A 19,968-nucleotide genomic window follows, 5' to 3' on the forward strand; every position below is an offset into this window, starting at 1 on the left:
TCTGCATCTCAAGTCCGCCAAAGTATGTGGCGAGCCCCTGGACAAACTGGAAACAGCATATAAGCCATCCGTATGGAAGTGAGTAGTCAGCTGGTTGCACGAAAAAGGAACTGCATCATAGTGTTTGTGTTAAAAATGAAATGCAGCTATCTGGCTATAATTCGCGATCTCCAGAAAAGTATTTAGTTGCAACCTCCAGTTCATTTATTATTTCTGAAGGCAGCCTCAAAGATTTCACGACAAACTCAAAGATTGTGTGTAAATCAGATCTGTTTTTAATGCCATTCGTCACATGAACATACAAAGATTATTCAAATTAATTTACGGGTTTCAGAAAAACAAATGATCCGAATTAATACTAAAATGAAACCGTAAAATCAAGCTTGGTTTATATATAGTCTTAATCAGATGAGAACACATTTGACAAGGAATCTTTCAAAGCAAGACTATCCCAAACACAATTAATTAATAAATGACAAGTGCGTCTTTTTACAAAAACAAATGAAGGATGTTTTTATGACAGATTTAAATCCACATGAATATATCTCCAATAACCTACTCGGATTACACAAATTTTTGTTCTTAGTTACTAAATAAATTCATAAACGAAACATTATTGAGCAGTTTTAAGGAGTTTTTAATCATCTGTAGCATATATAGACATGAATTTGCTAACCACCATCATATAAACTACATTCAGTCAGAAAACTGGAGGGAAAAAAAACACAAACCATTTAATGAGTGATATAATTCCTGACAAGCTTAGTAACATACAGTATATTCTCGAAGAGGTTGAGTTTGTTGAGACTTGAACGGTTTTCTGCTTCATTTCATTTCCATCATTCCTTTAAATCTGATAACTCCATGGAAGAAAGCTGGTCTCATATTACTTAAGAGCTTTCAACTGAAATAAAAATACAAGAAAAACAAGATAACTGCATGAGATGCAATCAGTAACTCTGAAACTGACTGTTAAAATGTTGCGGACTAATGAAAAAAAGTTACATTCTGTTCATTTTCCTGCCTTTCCCCTTTAATTCCATGATCTTCATTCCGTCTTCAGTCCGTTTTTCTCCATGATCTTCATTCAAAGAAATGAAAAATTTAAAGCTCCTTTCCTGTATTATTTTACCATGCTTTACTCTGTTGCTATGCTACTTTTGAGTATTAATTGATGCCTAACAGCTATATAATGTGTTTTTTCCTGCAAGACCAGACTTGTGAACAAACTATGTGGTTCAGGAGCTGCTTTTTATTTGAGTTTGTCTTTAAGAAAGGGTTTAAAAATAAGGGCGCTTGATAAGTTGTTCATCTTTTTTTTTTTTTTTTTTTTGATGATGATGATGATGATGATGATGATTTTTTCCCTTAACTAGAATGATTACAAGAAGTCTGGTATCACTTCTCCTGAAATCTGTTTTGATTGTATTTCCGCAAATTGAGAGTTCAAAGGGCTGCTTTTAAAAACACCACAAAGTTTCATATGCATTAAAAACAAAGTCAGCATAAACTCAGGGTGATTTAGCTTTTTTCTTCGTTGTTACGTCAAATGATTTTTGACTAATGCTTTAAGGAAATGTTTAGCCACAATTGACGACAACAACAGAAAAAAACTACTTATTAACTCTTAAAGGTCCCATGAAATTAAAATAAAGTTAGGATCAATATTGTTAATTTTTAAGATATCCATAAGCTAGTGTGACAAAAAAAAAACTATTATAAAGATTTAGGCTTGTAGTTTGTCACTTCTGCCTAAATGGATCAATGTTTTTTTTCATGTCACCTCATACTTATGTTTCTCTCGTGAGATCAGGCTTGAGAAACGCAAGTATTTTACATTTTGCCAGTTTAGTGGCTAATTCAGTCGTACGAAATTGTATGATTTTAAAAAGGAGGCGTGGCACTTAACCCCACCCCTAAACCCAACCAAAGAGCTTAGAATGACCAAGAGGTGACACTCAATAGATTGTTCTATTGCAACAGCAACGTCCAGCAACGGTAAAGTCTAGGCCGGATATGCGGCCGGCCGGAAGTGCGATAAGCACATTAATAAAGCAGGATTTTTTTCTGAACACTGTATAACAATAATTCATATTTTTACAGTACTGTGAGGGTTGGGTTTAGGGTCGGCGTGGGGGTAGGCGTTCAAAAATAAATTTTATTGGGTTATTTAATAGATAACATAACTAATACTCGGTACAACAACTGTTTTTACATTGTGACGGTTGGGTTTAGGGTTGGGGTGGGGGTTTACGTTAATAAAATAAAACAAATGAGAAATTTAATAAATAATAGAAATAAGTCTTGTTAACTTCCGGCCGCAAACGTATCCGCTCTAGCAACAACCCCCAGCAACAGCCCTGGATTCCGCCATTTTGGAGTGAAAGTGATCGGCCGTCCATTGGATCTCATTACTTTTGCGATGGCAAGCAGCTGCTTTGTTTTTTTATTTATTTATCTATTTAAAAAGCATATTAAAGCTGAGATACAACCTGAAAGACGACAATACAACACTTATTATCACAATCATCAGCACTTTTAATAGTTTATTTTACAGACTTATAATATGCTGTTGTTCACTCCAAAATGGCCGCCGCTGTTTCCCAAATTACACTAGAGTGTCGCCTCTTGGTCATTCTAAGCTCTTTGACCCAACCGTCATTGGGGAATGAGCAAGTCGCACTAAATTGCACAAATTAGATCGTACAAATTCATACGAATTAGCCACTAAATCAAAAAGTTACGAATTGCCGTGAGATTGTGTTGGTTTCTCATCAAATCTTCTGACAAATAAAATGCAAGTAACACTCCAGTGTTTTTCCAATGAGTGCCCAACAAAGAGTTAAATAATTTCCTGGCTCTTCCCACACTGAAATAACTGACCAAATATTTGTGCTCATTTCAACATTTAAATTGAGCTGAAATATCTCAATCCTTGAGGACGTTTGGGTCTTTTTAATTGTTTTATGTTCAATCCACTTAAATTTGTAACAATTATTAAGTTAACTTAATTGATTTATGTTGACACAAGATGAAGGATCTGTGTGGAACCCAGCATTTAAGGTAAATCTTTGTAATGGTTGTGAATGGTGCTTTTTAAAGCTCTAAAAAGTGCATCCGTTCCTCATAAAAATAATTCATACAGCTCTAGTGGACAAATAAATGCCTTCTGGAGTGAAGTGATGAGTTTTTGTAAGAAACACACTTATCTATGACAACTTCGAGATGCATATGTAATAAATTAATTTACCATAAATATGTGGTAAATTAAAAAACAAAACAAAATGCTGTTCACACAGGCAAGGACATTCTGGAATTTTTCCCTAAAAGACCGTTCACATATCCATTCCAAAATACCGGTAGATTCTGATATCACTAACCAGAAATGAGCTCTAAACGGCTGCGCTTGTATTTGTAAACATTTTACTACATTACCAATTCTGTGGATGGATCAGTATTGTAAACAACTTTAATAAAAACATATAAAGGAACACTTTTTTTTTCCACGGTTGGCATTAAGAAGGAACATAGAAACGTTTTCTGACGAACATCTAGCAACTAAATGTGTCTGGATAAATATTCAAAGGCCTTTATTTTCATAAACAGCTCAGATGTGAATGCGTCTGAATGTTCTTCTTGGCTGGAGTAAACGTTTCACGTCAGCACATTCTAGACGTAAAACACGCTCTTTCCGGCAATCTTCCATCTGCGTTCACGCAGCGCAGCATTCCGGCAAATTACTGGTATTGTTACAATTTCTCTTTCTGGAAAATTGCCGAAACAAATTTACCGGTATTTTCAAAAAGGGCCTGTTCACACATACAGATTGTATAATATAATAATATAATATCAGTCGTGAACTAATAATATCTCTGGGGGCCCCAAAATGCGTGGGCCATTAGAGTCGTCCTAACTTCACCTCATTCCTACATTAAATTGACAATAGACACAAATTCTTGGTGACTACAGTTTCATTGCTAAATGGCTGACATGGGTTTTAATGATAGAGTAGCTGCACTTTATATGCTTTAGGAAGGCTGAAAAATGACATATGTTTGTTCGGCTTCATGTCTGAGTCCATCAGATCCTTCAGAGGCTCCATGTCATTCAGTTGTTTGCAATACTTACCAGAGCAACAACATCCCATTTTTCCTCGAACCAAAATGACTCCAGCCAAGACCAGCAGCAGAAAAGCAACAGCAACTACTGCTATAAGACATACAGACCAATCCCGTGCTGTAATAATAATAATAATAAGGATAAAGATCAACCCACATGTATAAAGACATGTTTTGTGCAGTCTCGTGGCTGCATGTTTCAGTTGTCAGTTACACATTTAAAACTCGATGCCATATAACTTGTTCTCCAAGCGCTGATCAGATCTTTTTATACTTGATAGAATGACTTGAAATACTCACGACAGACAGAAAGGCTGATTCTCTTGAATACGGTGCGACGGCTGCCGATCATATCCATGTGATAAAGTCCAGCGTGTTCGGTTTTGATGTTCCTGATGGTCAGAGATCCAGTCTGATGGTCCAGCTTCAGCGTGTCTCTGAATCTCCCATCAGCTCCGTCAAATGTAGAGAAGGTGCCATTGCTGATTTTTGCTATGACGGAGTCTCCGTGTTCACTCCTCCATATTATCACATCATCTTGATGTATTTCAAAAACACCAGATGCGAGAATGACAGTAGTTCCCTCCGTCGTTGACACCATATTATCTCCATCTGTCCTGACATACAGTACAGAGATTAAGCATACAGTAAAACGCATTTGTCTTATTCTGTTTTTCCCACCAAAACCCTGGAAATGGAATAAGAAACCTTCAACAACAACAACAACAAAAATACCGGACCCCCTTCATGTTCACAAATACGAGTGCAGCCATTTAGAGCCCTTTCTGTCAACTGCATTTTAAAATGGATGCATGTATGGTGCTTTTCCAGATCAACTGTGGAGTGTTCTTGCCTGTGTGAACAGTGCATTTTTTAATTAAAGGTTATTGAAACACTAAATCTGAAATTTTCGTCAGTAATTTTCGCATGTTGTGTCAATTTAATCTGAAATTTTCATCTGTCATAATAAAATACGGGGCAGCATGATGGCTTAGTCAGCACTGTCGCCTCACAGCAATAAGGTCACTGGTTAGAGTCCTGGCTGGGTTAGTTGGCTTTTTTTTATGTGGAGTTTGCATGTTCTCATAGTTTTGGCGTAGGTTTTCTCCAGGTATTCTAGTTTTCCCCACAGTCCAAACACATGTGCTACAGGTGAATTGGGTAAGCTAAATTGTTCGTAGTGTATGTGTGTGAATGAGTGTGTATGGGTGTTTCCCAGTGATGGACTGTTTTCCCCACAGTCCAAAGACATGCACTATAGGTGATCTAAAATCCACTGAGTAGGCTCTATATAGCAATACATATAGCAAAAGTTTGTCACTTTGAGACATCTCTTGTCCAGTTTGACATCTCACACCACAGTTCCATGGTTCAAATGCTCTATGATGCTGGTTAGAGCTGTGCCCAGAAACCAAAACTCCACCAAATTAACAGAAGTGGAGAAGAATTATGGTAAGAAAACTCAAAAGTCTGGGCACCAGTTCTGCTTTGACCAAACAAAACAGAAATGAACAATAAGTATCCGTCTTGGCAGAAGTGAAGGTCCATATAGATCAAGTAGCAAGACAGGACCTACTTGGACCTACAAACTGACATTCGCACCTATGGTGTGGCATGCATAACCCTTTTTGAGTTGTTTGTTCTGTTCTGTTCTGTTCTGTTGTTGAATCTGTGTGTGTGGCATTCCTTTTTTAATTCAATAAAAAAGGGTAACACTTTACAATAACAGTACATGAATAATGATGTATTAATATGTAAACTAAACATTACTTTATTATGAAATAATGATGAGTTAAGGTATGCACTAATCATGAATAAACTTTAACTACAACAGGATTCACATGAGTTCATGTGTGAATAATGGCTACCTTAATTACTTGTTAGTTCATGATTGTTTGTTAATTAATGTATTAATTACCACATTAGTTTATGCTTAATTTAACCATGATGAACTCATGATATGTTAATGTATAATTATGTTGTGACTTTACTTGGAGGGGCACATCATCATTAACCGATTCTTACTCATGAACTCCTTATGCACGTCCAACTCGTGAGTTTACACTGAATAACAATAGAAAAGTGTTCTGTCAACATCAACATGAAGAGGAGTTCATAAGTAGTTAAGGATGAGTTAATAGTGATGTGCCCCTCCAAGTAAAGTCATGACATAACTATACATTAACAGCTCATGAGTTCATGTTGGTTACATTTAGCCTAAACTTAAATGTGAATTAATACATTAATTAACAACATGTACTAACAGGTAATTAAGGTAGTAGTTATTTACACATGAACTCATGTGACTCATGTTGTACTTAAAGTTAATTCATGATTAGTGCATACCTTAACTCATCATTAATTCATAATAAAGTAATGTTTAGTTTACATATTAATGCATCATTATTCATGTACTGTTATTGTAAAGTGTTACCAAAAAAGAAAACTAAATATTTGTTACAATTTATAACGGTAAATGTAAAAACCAGTAGGAATATAAATATATCATTACCAAGATCTTGACACATGCATTTAAATATTTCACTGTTAAGGATATCTCAACTGTCTCCCTATACTGCATTCCATTTAGTGTCCATGGCAAACTTCAGTTAAGAGGAGTGGCGCTTCTAAATTTTGATTGGAAATTCTGTCAGTTTTCCGTACATTCTAAATCCCATTCTAAAATGGAACTACAAGCAGCACAGAAATGACAATCGTGGGACAATTACTGCTTAAATAGTTCTAGATTTACCCCAATATTTGTTTAAATATTGAAGTGACTTACCAATGGTAGTAACACTGAATGTCTTGTGTGTGGTGAATCCGCTGCTGCTCTTACTGATGTCTAACACATATTCTCCAGAAGTGTTTGATTTGACGTTAGTAATGGTGAGTGATCCAGTCCATGGGTTTAAATGCAGTCTGTTTTTAAATCTCCCATCAAGAACATCATGAGGAAAGATTCCAGTTTGGTTAATTTGAGCAATGATTGTGCCTTCAAACTTCCAGGTCAGCCGATCATCTCTCCGTATTTGATTAAGACCAGTCGGCAGAATGACAGAGTCTCTCTCTCTCACTGACTCAACCCTTACTCCATCTGATGCTTTATTGATCACTGATAATGAAGAGAGGAAAAGTACTGTTAGTCAACAAACACATTCACTCAAAACCTGAAAGCCTTCATACTCACCAATGACATTGAAAATATTGGAAGTCGACCCACTGGGGCTGATAATGTCCAGTTCATAAAGTCCAGAGTCTGCCATTTTGACGTTCATGATTTTGAGGTTTCCGCTCTGCCTGTTCAGCTCCAGTCTGTCACTAGTATTAGTAATGACATGTGTGATCTTATTGGGGTCACTGTTGATCAAAGCTATCATCTTTTTTTCAAACCTCCATTCCAGCACACTACCCAGCTCCATTTGATTAACTTTAGTGTGGAGGGTCAAAGAATCTCCCACAGTCACTGATACGGACTCAACGATCTCACCAGATGCACCTGCAAAAAAGAAAAAATCTGAAAATTAATAATAATAACAATAATGATGATAAATTGTGTGTGTTTGTGTATATGCTAGCAAGAAAGAACAGAAAAAATTACCATTCAAGAATATCAAGCTAAACATCATCAAAACAAGTCTCTTCATACTGATGCTTGAGTGTTTCTAGTAATAACCCGATGCTCAGTGTAGAGTCAGGTTCCCTTTCTGTCAAGGTTAAAGAAAATCACGTGTTTAAAGGCGTCCTGTCACAATAACAAAAAAAAAAAAAAAAAATGTGGCTGTTTTACTTCCCCGTTGGGGTTGGTTGGTGTGGTCTGGCTGAGAGAGGTTTATTTTAGTGCTTTCTATTCAAACGATTAGTTTAACAATAATGAAACGAAGTTATAAATATATAGGCATATCCCATTTGAAACAAAATATATAATTTATATTATAGTTACTTGTTTACTTATTTAAATAAATACACTTGATGTTTATTCATTAGGACAAACCCCTTGAGATGTACCATCTAATTTTCAAGGGGGTTCCACAATTAACCACAATCACATAATAATAGCACCAGAAGACAAAATTATTATTATTTATAAATTATTATTATTATTTTAGTTTTTAAATATTTCCCAAACAATTTTTAACAGAGCAAGGAAATTTTCACAGTATGTCTGATAATATTTTTTCTTCTGGAAAAACTCTTACTTGTTTTATTTAGGCTAGAATAAAAGCAGTTTAAATTTTTAAAGAAAACATTTTAAGGTCAAAATTATTAGCCCCTTTAGGCTAATAATTCAGAGGGGCTAATAATCCTGTCCTGTACATATACATAGAACAAAAAGATATACAGATCAGTGAATCAAATCACCACATTAATAATAACATCCCCAGGATAAACAAGTACAATCCAAGGTAAAATATGACAGCACAGTTTGCTTGAAAACCTTAAATAATGCAATGGAACGAATGTTAGCAGGTAAATTATTCCAATCTATTTGACCCTTAAACATAAAAGCTCTTTTCGCAATAGATTTTTTTAAAACAAGGAACAAAAAATACGTCTGAACGTCTTGATAATTAAAGGAAAAATACAAAATATTGTTATTGTTAATACAAAATATTGTAAATAATAAGGATACTTAAAATTAATACATTTCACTGTCTCTCCAATCCTCCAATAGCTGGTGTGTGGTGAGCGCACTGGCGCCATCATCCAAGTGGAGCTGCACACCGGTGCTGGTGTGGAGAGACCCCCCCCCCCCCCCCAACCCCCCTCATGATTGGAAAGCGCTTTGGGTGTATGGCCATACACAATAAATGCGCTATATAAATACAGATTACATTACATTACATTTAAATATAAATTGAAGCCAGTGAGTGTGTCGTCTTGTGTGCAAAGCTCGCCACTGCAGTAGATCATAAATTACACAATTATGTGTCTACAAAGAACAACCAAGAACAAATCTGCAAAGTATATGCCGTATTAAGAGGAGCAAGATCTAGATTCGATGCAGTCTGATAAACAATATCACAATAATCAAAAATTGTATATATAAGTTGAAGAGCAAGTTTATTGCGAGCACTAAATAAAAAACTAAAAACTAAACAAATAAAAAATAATGTCTAGACCGATGTAAGGTACTAATTCCAAGGTGGACTTTACCCACAATATGATTAATATGTGATTTAAAGTAAAGTTCAGAATCAAGCCACACACCAAGGTATTTAATCGCATTAACTATATGCAAAGAAGTAATTTAAATGTAATTATATATAGTTTTATAATATACAAGTTTCTACAACCGCACATTATACTACTATACATCACAGTTTACTGTATTTATAGTTCACTATATTTATCTGGAGTATCGATTCATTATTAAAGAGTTGTAAACACACACACTTTACTATGGTATCTTCAAAAACATTAGGCCTATTAGCCAACTATATTATTTTTATGAGCTCATTCTAGACGTCTATTTAACATCTGCCAACAGACGTCTCTGCAAACACTCTAAAACATATATCTTTTATATGTAATGCACACATCAATAAATGTAGAATTGCATTAACATTTCTTTGCCAGGCATTATGCTAGTTAGCTTAAACATAATTGATCTAATCTTGGATAGCTACAGATGCAAGACGTACAAGCAGTCTCCATGGTATGGTACCATAGCACCATCTAGCGTTCAGGAACTCGCATTTCCATATTCGCTATTATAATTTAAGGGTGTATAAATTCTGTATCATGCAAGATTTAGCTCCAGTTTTCCAGTTTTTTTTTTTTTTTTTTTTTTTTGGATAGAAGAGATTTTAATCAACAGTGTCATCAAGTACAAAACTGTCCAGAAAAGCAAAATTAAATATTTCACACGGACGTTTTCTCTAAATGAGGGAAAACAACAGCCTAGAAAGGAAAGTAAGCTGTCAGTGGTTGTAAGGTTAACCTCATATTAAATAACAGTAATGCATGATAACTCTTAAATTACTCCATACCCAATTAATTTAGCTAGTTTCTTTTGTTTGTTTTAATGCGAAAAGTGAGCATATAAAATTACAGTATAACATTAGAAAAACAAGTATAAAGAAAAAAGAAAAACACTTTGAAAAAAGAAAACAACAAAAAACAAAACAAAAGAAAAACAAAAACAAATAGAAGGGGTATATACAACACACATTAAAGAAAAAAAGATATAATTTACAAATTTCAGTGGTTTTTAAAGCCTGTTTTGCAAAAGAGTACTAGTTCCAAAATAATACTGCATTTCAGTAAGCAAAATATAAATTTTGGTTTGAAATATTAAATTTATGTATATAAAATTTTGTAAATAAGATAAGAAGATTAAGAAAATGTTTTTTTGTTTTTATGTAAAGCTTCTGTTTTATAATTAACAAATAAAAAAAAAGTCATTTTTCCAAAGTAAAGAATAGTCTTTATCAATATTCTCACTTACAAAAAGAGAAAAATCTTTCCAAAGCAATAGAATAACTGCACTGCCAAAATAAGTTAAGGATTAAGTTTACCTGAACACGCTACCTACAAATGCGTCATAATCTAAAGGCAGCGACCACAGGAAGAAAAATAAAGAAAATAAACATAAACATACAGAAAGAAAAGTCTCATCAACTTTCATGTCAAGCTGATTTTTCCTTAAATTAAAATCACGTGAAATAAAAATTTACAATGTTTTTTTTTTTTTTTGCTAGCACATATTGTTATTCTTTAACTTAACAATAAAACCGTGCAAGTAATCCACTTTAAGTATGTATGGATATTTATTTAGGCTATTTATTTTTTAAACTGCTAAGTGAACTGAAATGATGCATTGCTCAAAATTTTTCATTTATCTCTCGGAATGCAACTGTAATGGCAATGACTAAATGGAAATTAAAGCAATGTTAAACTCATTCATTTTCCTTCGGCTTAGTTCCTGATTTATCAGGGGTCGCCACAGGGGAATGAACCGCCAACTATTCCAGCATGTGTTTTGCGCAGCAGTCGCCCTTCCAGCTGCAAACCAGTACTGGAAAACACCCATACACTCTCATTCACAAACATACACTACAGCCAGTATGTTTGTTTAATTCACCTATAGCCCATGTGTTTGATCTGTGGGGGAAACCAGAGCGCCCGGAGAAACCCACGCCAACACGGTGACAACATGCAATCCCCACACACTGATCCATCTAGGACACGAACTAGTGACCTTCTTGCTGTAAGGCGAAAGAGTTAACCATTAAGCCACCATACCACCCTAATGTTAAATTCTTTAAAAAAAAAAAAAAAAGCTTTGTTTGCTTGGGTACATTCGTGAGGACAAGCTGGCTGAGACTTGCTGAATATCCTTGTTGGATTTAATTCCCACCTTCATCCCATTTCCTGCCCTTCGGTGTAGACAAATCTCATCATGCCAATCTTCTTGATTCTCAAAGAAAGCAAGGATACAGGTTTCAGTGTGTAATTTAAGAAAGAATAAGAAAAATAAGGCTCTTATTTGCAAAACATGACATGCCAATGAGAAAGAAATTACTCGGACTTGTTCCAAAAGGTGTAAACACACCCTCCTACTAAAGTAATGTAAAGAAATGAAAAATAACAGTGAGTAGTCTTCACTCAGAGGCAGCATGGTGGCACAGTGGGTAGCGCTCTCGCCTCGCAGCAAGAAGATTGCTGGTTCGAGCCTGGGCTAGGTCAGTTGACATTTCTGTTGACATTTCTTTTCGCAGTGGCGACCCCGGATTAATAAAGGGATTAAGTCTTCTCTCAAAAGATATATTTTTGCTGTTTGTTCAAACTACTTATTTAAAATGAGCTGAATCAACAATTAATTAGTTTTTAATTTAATATTTTTATGTTCAAACCACTTAAATTTGTAAAAAAAAAACAATCAAATTAACTTAATCAATTTGTGTTGAAGCAATTGTGTGGAACAAACAAACAAAGCAATGGTCACTTTCATCCTTTTTCCTTGTGTATTTTTTTCAACTTACTAATCTCGTTCTCTACAGCACACAAATACCCGGGTAAAAGTTTGCAAGAAACAGTTACAAGCCTTTCAAGAGTTTACACTTAGCTGATGATTGACTATGAAGCGTGCTTGGCATGCTGTCAGGGGAGAGAGAGCCCTGAGCTCATAAGATCTTCGAACCCGTTTGTAAGGCGAGAGGGGAGTTTGAGCTCAGGTAGGTGTCGAGAACTCCCCTGCTTATTATTTGCAAATGGTAATTAGGAATTGCTGACTAAGAGCTCATCAATGGTGCCAATTTGGCTTGGCTGATTCACCTATGTCACATGTCTTTGAACTTTGGGAGGAAAGCAGAGAATCCGGAGGTAGACAAGGATGGTTATATTTTATCATGTTTTATTCAAAAGAAGTCACTGAATCAAATTGAGGGAGCAGGAGAGTGGTGACAAAGTTTAAGTGATCTTCTTCAACAACTTGTAATGTAAACATCTGATGTTAGCGATCTCACATATAGTTCGTTCTTGGGAACATCTGCAGGTGAGTATTCAGACACACAGTTCATCAGGTAAATGGCAGATCTTAAAGTAAACACCATATGAGAGTAATCACTTCCCTTGATCAGTTGGTTAAAGATCTGAAGACACATAAGGGACATCCATGGATGAAGAGGAGAAGGCAAAGGTGAGGACATCCATCCAACATAAATACCGGTCGACGAGTGAAAGAATAAGGTGGGTTTATACAGTGTCCTTGATGATGGGGAATAGGTGCAGGTGATTAGAAGGCCGGTGATGGTTTGAGGGATGCGAGAGAGGTGGTTTGTGAGGGAAAGCGATGATTGGTAGAGCAGGAACAAGCCGAGGGTCTGACAATGCACGCACGGGGAGAATATGTAAACTCCACACAGAAACATCTAGTGGCCAAGTAAGAATTTGAATCAGTGACATTCTTGTTTTGAGGCAACAGTGCTAACTACTGGGCCACTACCGTGGCGCCCTGTCAAGGAAAGGAGGAGGAGTAGGGGTATTCTTCAAGACAAAGATAACCAAGGTAAGAAACTCTAATTATTTATAGTGAGTTAGGATAGGAGTTAGGATTCTGTTGAATCCTGTTTTGATAATGCAGGACCAGCTGTGGTCAATCATAAGCACATGATCCTTTCGAAATTAGTTAATAAAAAAACTTCACATAAAGAAAATGTAATTATATGAAACTTTGCTTTATTTTTTTTTACAGTGTTCAAAGGTTTTGCTACCTTCAAAGCCCAAAAACATTTGCTTCCCCAAAATCTATTGCTATTGTTTCTATATAAGCCATTGTTTCTTCACAGTATTCCATTACATTTTTCTTATATATATATATATATATATATATATATATATATATATATATATATATATATATATATATATATATATATATTGTCCAATGACTTGAGTAATGAATCTTACCCAAACCTAATTAAAGCTCAGCCTTTAAATGTCACTTTAAGCTCAATACTAGTAAATAGTAAAATATTATTACTGTCATCACGGCAAAGACAAAAGAAACTGGATATTGAAACTATTATGGAAAAATTGAGAAATATTTAAAAGAAATATATGAAAAACAAATTACAGGAGGGTAATTATTTTGCCTTTATCTGCACATGTAAGCTACAAAACTTTCTGTTTTTCTAAACCACACACACATAACACTATCTTCCCATAAGAACAGGTCAGGCACTAATGGTTCCTCTTTCTCTTTCTCTGGTCCACATGTTAAGTTTCAACACTTCACCATTTTAAAGCTTTCTGAGTTTTAAAAGTTGTCCGAGTTAATCTATTTCATTGAACAATCTATGAAAGTTTCATTTAGAAGTTGTTTACTTTTTTGATTCTCTCCAAATAAAACTGCTAACTGCTTTATCATATCAATGGCAGCATCAGGTCCAGATCTTTTTCCCCACACTTCTTCTTTCCTTCTCCTTCTGTCTCTGATCTTTGTTGTAATTTGATTGCAGACTTTTTGTAATTATATTTGCATCTGTTGATCAAGAGAGTGCACTTTATTAATTGAGTTATATATCAACACAATATTTACAGTCTTCCTAGTAGACATGAATAAAAGTAAAATCTAGACAGACTGTTGGCTCTTTGTAATACTTGCCTTTTTTCCTTTTGACGACAGATCTTGGATCGCCAAAAAACAGCCAGAACAAATAAAGACAGGCCCAGTAGAAAAGCAACACCGACGTACACAACTTCTGCAGACCGAACATGAGCTGTAACGATAGAAAAGATCAAACAATCATCAACTGTGTCATCTTTTCTGATGTTTGCACTAGTGGTTTAGTGGTTGTCCTGTTTTATAATTAGTGATGGGAATAATGGCGCTATAAATAAATGGCGATACTAACGGCAATATCTTTTTCAGTAACGAGTAATCAAATGAATTATTGTTTCTCCCGTTACAATGCCGCTACACTAAAACAAATCTTTTTAAAAGGAGGCATGGCACCAAACCCCATCGCTAAACCCAACCATAATTGGATGTAAAATTGTACTAAAATTTACGAATAGGATTGTACAAATACATATGAATTAGCCACTAAACAAATTGGTGTAAGATAGCATTGCAAATACTCACGACAGACAGAAAGGCTGATTCTCTTGAATACGGTGCGACGGCTGCCGATCATATCCATGTGATAAAGTCCAGCGTGTTCGGTTCTGATGTTCCTGATGGTCAGAGATCCAGTCTGATGGTCCAGCTCCAGAGTGTCTCTGAATCTCCCATCAGCTCCATCAAATGTAGAGAAGGTGCCATTGCTGATTTTTGCTATGACGGAGTCTCCGTGTTCACACCTCCATATTATCACATCATCTTGATGTATTTCTAAAACACCAGACAGGAGAGTGGCAGAAGTTCCCTCTGTAACTGACAGCATATCATCTCCGCCTGTCCCGACAAAGAGATTACATAATCAGTTGACACATTTTTCGAGTTAGAGACATGACTTAAGAAAGTAGTTCTGCAGAAACTGCAAAGATTTTTAGATGACCATAAAATCTTTGAGGTCTTTCAGTCAGGTTTTAGAAAATATCACTCAACTGAGACCGCACTGGTGAAAGTTTTAAATGATGTTTTATTAACTGGTAACGCTGGAGATTGTGCTGTGCTTGTGCTCTTAGATCTGATTGCTGGGTTTGACACAATTGACCATGCTTTTTTACTGGCCCATTTGGAGCATTGTAGGGATAAAAGGAAGTGCCCTGGATTGGTTTAAGGGTGCTTTCACACCTACACTTTTGTTTCGGAACGTATCTCGTTTGCCCATTTAGCGCAGTTCGTTTGGCATATGTGAACAGGGCAATCGCGCTCTGTTCTGCGCCAAAGTAATCGCTCCGAGATCGCTTGAATGAGGTGGTCTCGGCTCGATTGAAACGAACCCTGGAGCGGTTCGATTGCAGTGAGAAAGCAAACGATCCGAGCGTGGTTATATCACAGTGTTTTATGGATATGTAATAGGCTTACGGCTATATGAAGAGAGAATTATGAGTATGGCGGGAAGTTTCGCGAGTCTCCGGATGCCCGCAAACTAGTGATGATCTCCTGGTAATCTCGCGTCTCCCTCCCGGTCCTCAAATAGGCATCATCGCGCACCCTTCTCACCCCTCCCCACCGCGTCTCTCCTCAGACACGTCACGCGCGCACCCTGTCAATCCCCACCAAACCACCACCTCTCCTGACAGCTTAGCGGGACGCTGCAAAATAAACCCTGATACTCTGACCAATGTAAGGAGTTTACTCGCACGTGACTTGTTTTAGCTCTTTTGGTCCGATTAGAAACTTTGCCGTGTGAAAGCGAACCGCTCCAAGAGCAAACAGCAACAATGTAACATTTGTAATCTCTGTTTCGGAACAACTGAATCGATTCACAGGTGTGAAAGCACCCTTAGTCTTATCTTTTCAATCGCAGTTTTAAAGTCACCATTGGTGAACATTCTTTTGAGGCAGCCTTTTTGTCATGTGGTGTTCCCCAGGGATCTATTTTAGCCCCTATTCTTTTTTCCTTATATACGCTTGCCCTGGGTTCTATTTTTAGAAAACATGGTCTGTCTTTCCACTGTTATGCAGATGACACTCAAATTTACCTGTCTTTAAAACCGAATTCAAGTGGACTGGTGACTCTTATGTCTTGCCTGTCGGACGTGAAAGCCTGGTTATCTTTGAACTTTCTAGATATTAATGAGAGCAAAGCTGAAACAATTGTGTTCGGCTTGTCAAATTATTCTAGGACATCACCAGCTGATCTTGGTGAATTGGGTTTGTCTGTGACGCCTTGTGTAAAAAAATCTGGGTGTAATCTTTGATGATGACTTAAGATTTGATAAACAGATTAACGCAGTGGTCAAATCCTGCTTTTTTCAGCTTCGACTTTTAAAAACAGTCAAACCTATTTTATCTAGAAAAATTGTGAAAAAATAATTCATGCTTTTATTACTTCAAGATTGGACTACTGTAATGCGCTATATTTTGGGATCAGTCAGACAACTCTATCCCGCCTACAGTTAGTTCAAAATGCTGCTGCAAGGCTTTTAACCTGGACCAAAAAAATGGCCACATTACACCAGTTCTGCGCTCTCTGCACTGGTAGCCTGTGCGCTATCGTGTCAATTCTTCTCCTGGTTTTTAAATTTTTAAATGGTTTAGCTCATTCCTACCTGTCAGACCTGTTGACTGAACATCAGCCTGGTCGGTCTCTTCGGTCATCAAACCAGAGACTATTATACATTCCAAAGTCGAGGCTGAAATGCAGGGGTGACAGGGTTTCGCAGTAGCTGGTCCTACTTTGTGGAATGCTCTGCCCCTCTGTATTAGGTCTATTTCATTTCTGTCTGTTTTTAAATCTAGGTTGAAAACTTACCTTTTTGATAAGGCATTTTATCAGTGAGATTTGTTTGTTTTTAGCTATAATAACTATTAGTGAGAATTGAATGTTTTAGCTATAACTTTATACTTGTTCTTTGTGATTTGTATTGTTCAGCACATTGGTCAACATTTGGTTGTGTTTAATAGTCCTATATAAATAAAATTGACATTGACATTGACTTTACCCAGATCTAGGCCTATAATAATAATTATTATTTGTAATTGGCCTCCAAGAATCATAATGAAAAAGTTTTGAAGAAACTCACCAATGATCATAACACTGAATGTCTTGTGTGTGCTGAATCCTCTGCTGGCCCTGTTCCTCTCTACTTCATAAAGTCCAGTGATGTTGAGTCTGACGCTAGTAATGATGAGTGATCCATCCTGTTTATTTAACAACAGTCTGTCTTTGAACCTTCCATCAAGAACGGCGTCATACACAGTAAACATTCCACATGTTTGATTTATTTGAGCAATGATCGTCTTCTCAAACTTCCAGGTCAGCCGATCATCTCTCTGTAATTGATCAAGACCAGTCGGTAGAATGAGAGAGTCTCTCTCTCTCACGGACTCAACCTTCAATCCATTTGATACTGTATCGGTCACGGGAACAGGAAAAGTACCTGTTAGTCAACAAACACATACACTTAAACCTCATCTGAAAGCCTTCATACTCACCAGTGACATTGAATTTCTTCGAAGTCGACCCGCTGGGGCTGCTAATGTCCAGTTCATAAAGTCCAGAGTCTGCCATTTTGACATTCATGATTTTGAGGTTTCCACTCTGCCTGTTCAGCTCCAGTCTGTCACGCGTAATATAAATGTTATGTGTGATATTGTTGGGGTTACTGTTGATCCAAGCAATGTTATTTCCCCCAAACCACCACTCAATCGCATCATTCGACTCTATTTGACTCACATTCGTCTGCAGAGTCAAAGAATCTCCCACAGTCACTGATAAGCACTCCACATCTTCTGTCTCAACCCTAATTACAGCTAAAAAAAACAGAACATGTATTTATGCACACACAAAAATCACATTTAATATGAATGCAGAATTATTTAAAAGTGTGAAAAGGACAACTTACCGTTTATGGATAGCACGAATAGGAGGATTACAGCACGGTTCCTCATGTTGACACGTATAGAAGTGCTGTGATGATGTTCAATCTCCAGTAGCTATTTACCCTGCGGTGGGAGAAACTCAACAAAACTCTATGTTGAGGCTTGCAATGGCCTGTTTTGCAGAATGTAAACCTGACTGATGTTCTGTTCAAGTCGGAACATGACTGGAAGTAATCGGGCATGGTTGAGTAACACGTTAATTACAACAAAATGAATTTTAAAGTTTTTTTGAGGACAATTTTCTGCTGATAAGGTTAGGTTTGTATTCAGTGAGCATATCTGTAACGCATTGAGGTCCTAAGTGATTTATAGACAAGTAATACTTTAAAATCTAATCTGAATGTAACTGGGAGCCATGTGCGAAGACGTGAGGACAGGTGTGATGTGCTCTGTTTTTCTGGTTCTGGTCAGAATCCTGGCAGCAGCGTTCTGGATGAGCTGCAACGGTCTTACTGTCTTTTGGGGTTAGGAGGCCATTACAGTAATCCACCCTGCTGCTGATAAAAGCATGAACAAGTTTCCTCACTGGAAACAAAGTATCTAATTCTTGCAGTGTTTTTGAGATGATAGTATGCTGATTTACTTACAGCTTTGACAGGTTCTAGGTTTTATGACCATCTATGCACAGATTGCTATGTCACTACAAGGCTTTTAATCTTTTCCCTACCATACAAATGAGGTGAATTAAAGATTTAGTTCAGTGAGAAGTCTGGTTATACCCACGTGACAACCCGTTCAGCATTCTGACCAATGATTTCGGGGGGAAGTTTGAGCGCTAAACATTCCTTTGTCTCGAGGCTGCTCGTATGCAAATTTGAGTGTCCGCCCAAAGCATGCGGACAGGCATTTAATACATGGAGTTAAAGAATAAAGCAATGCGAGTTATGATCTTGCTCTATGCTCTATGTGTTGTAAAATGTCAGCAGAAACCCATCGGTACCAAACATGGGGGGTTTAAAAGTACATCAACATAATTTGTCACATCCTCACATTATTTATGCTTTAAAAAGGCCTAAAGGGACCACACCTACAGTACAGGTTATATGAGGGGTTATACAGGTAAGAAAAGTCAGAAATGAGATACAAAGTTTGCAAACATAACATTTTAGTTCTGTGCTGGTCCGTGGTTTCTCAGTCGATTTTTCTTTAGACTAGTGTCCTTTGGGTGTGGGGAGTTGAGTGTGTGTGTGTATTTGGGCAGGAATGTCTTTGAAGATATAGGCTTATCTCTCCAGTTACCCAGACTTTGTGGAGCCAGGAGTCGTAAACCGTCCTGTCGACTGAGCCCAGACCGTTTTCATGGAATGTTGCACGGAATATTTACCTCCAGCATATATGTTACAGACTAAAAGACGTGTAATGGGTGTGACAGACAAAGGAGACATCCAAAACATGCAGTATTGGTGGTCCTCCAGGAACATGGTTGAGAAACTGATTTAACACTCAATCATTCATTTTCTTTTCAGCTTAGTCCCTTTATAAATCTGGGGTCGCCACAGCGGAATGAACCGCCAACTTATGTAGCACATGTTTTACGCAGCGGACACCCTTCCAGCCGCAACACATCATTGGGAAACATCCATACACACTCACATACATACACTACAGACAATTTAGCCTACCTAATTGACCTATACCACATGTCTTTGGACTTGTGGGGGAAACCGGAGCACCCAGAACATGGGGAGAACATGCAATCACAGAAATGCCAACTGACCCAGCTGAGGCTCGAACCAGCAACCCTCTTGCTGTGAGGCGATCGGGCTACCCACTGCGCTACCGTGACGCCATAACAATTAAAATTCTACTATTTACTATTTACTCTTCTTCAAGTGGTCCCAGAACTTT

At 36.9% G+C, this 19,968-nt stretch overlaps 2 protein-coding genes across 9 annotated transcripts in view; both read right to left on the reverse strand.

Moving 5' to 3' along the window:
• Positions 1 to 254: 254 nt before the first annotated feature.
• The window catches only part of si:ch211-274k16.2, a 71,338-nt gene continuing 51,624 nt past the window's right edge, over positions 255 to 19,968 (reverse strand). For 3 of the 7 annotated variants that reach the window (XM_073937129.1, XM_073937130.1, XM_073937128.1), the window contains 7 exons: positions 7,720 to 7,825; positions 7,309 to 7,617; positions 6,904 to 7,233; positions 4,419 to 4,730; positions 4,129 to 4,236; positions 1,006 to 1,081; positions 255 to 904 (listed from right to left, as the gene is read on the reverse strand). In XM_073937129.1, the coding sequence (XP_073793230.1) occupies positions 901 to 904; positions 1,006 to 1,081; positions 4,129 to 4,236; positions 4,419 to 4,730; positions 6,904 to 7,233; positions 7,309 to 7,617; positions 7,720 to 7,765 (1,185 nt within the window). In that variant the 5' untranslated portion in view covers positions 7,766 to 7,825 and the 3' untranslated portion in view covers positions 255 to 900. Of the gene's footprint in view, positions 905 to 1,005; positions 1,082 to 4,128; positions 4,237 to 4,418; positions 4,736 to 6,903; positions 7,234 to 7,308; positions 7,618 to 7,719; positions 7,826 to 19,968 lie in introns of all 7 variants that reach the window. The other 4 variants (XM_021469536.3, XM_073937127.1, XM_073937131.1 and 1 more) reach the window with 2 other exon arrangements.
• On the reverse strand, positions 13,697 to 19,361 carry LOC100003040 (uncharacterized). 2 transcript variants are annotated; one of them, XM_005161640.5, is made up of 7 exons: positions 18,084 to 19,101; positions 17,915 to 17,991; positions 17,674 to 17,798; positions 17,262 to 17,588; positions 14,710 to 15,021; positions 14,230 to 14,344; positions 13,697 to 14,106 (listed from the first exon to the last, which is right to left on the reverse strand). In XM_005161640.5, exons 3-7 carry the CDS (start codon positions 17,759 to 17,761, stop codon positions 13,989 to 13,991), a joined length of 960 nt encoding a protein of 319 aa, XP_005161697.1. In that variant the 5' UTR covers positions 17,762 to 17,798; positions 17,915 to 17,991; positions 18,084 to 19,101; the 3' UTR covers positions 13,697 to 13,988. The 2 variants fall into 2 exon arrangements, with proteins under 2 accessions (XP_005161697.1, XP_001342685.5); XM_001342649.9 differs by having other exon boundaries at positions 17,674 to 17,991; positions 18,084 to 19,361.

The sequence above is a fragment of the Danio rerio genome, chromosome 22 (genome assembly GCF_049306965.1).
Source record: "Danio rerio strain Tuebingen ecotype United States chromosome 22, GRCz12tu, whole genome shotgun sequence".
Classification (NCBI taxonomy): Eukaryota; Metazoa; Chordata; class Actinopteri; order Cypriniformes; family Danionidae; genus Danio; species Danio rerio.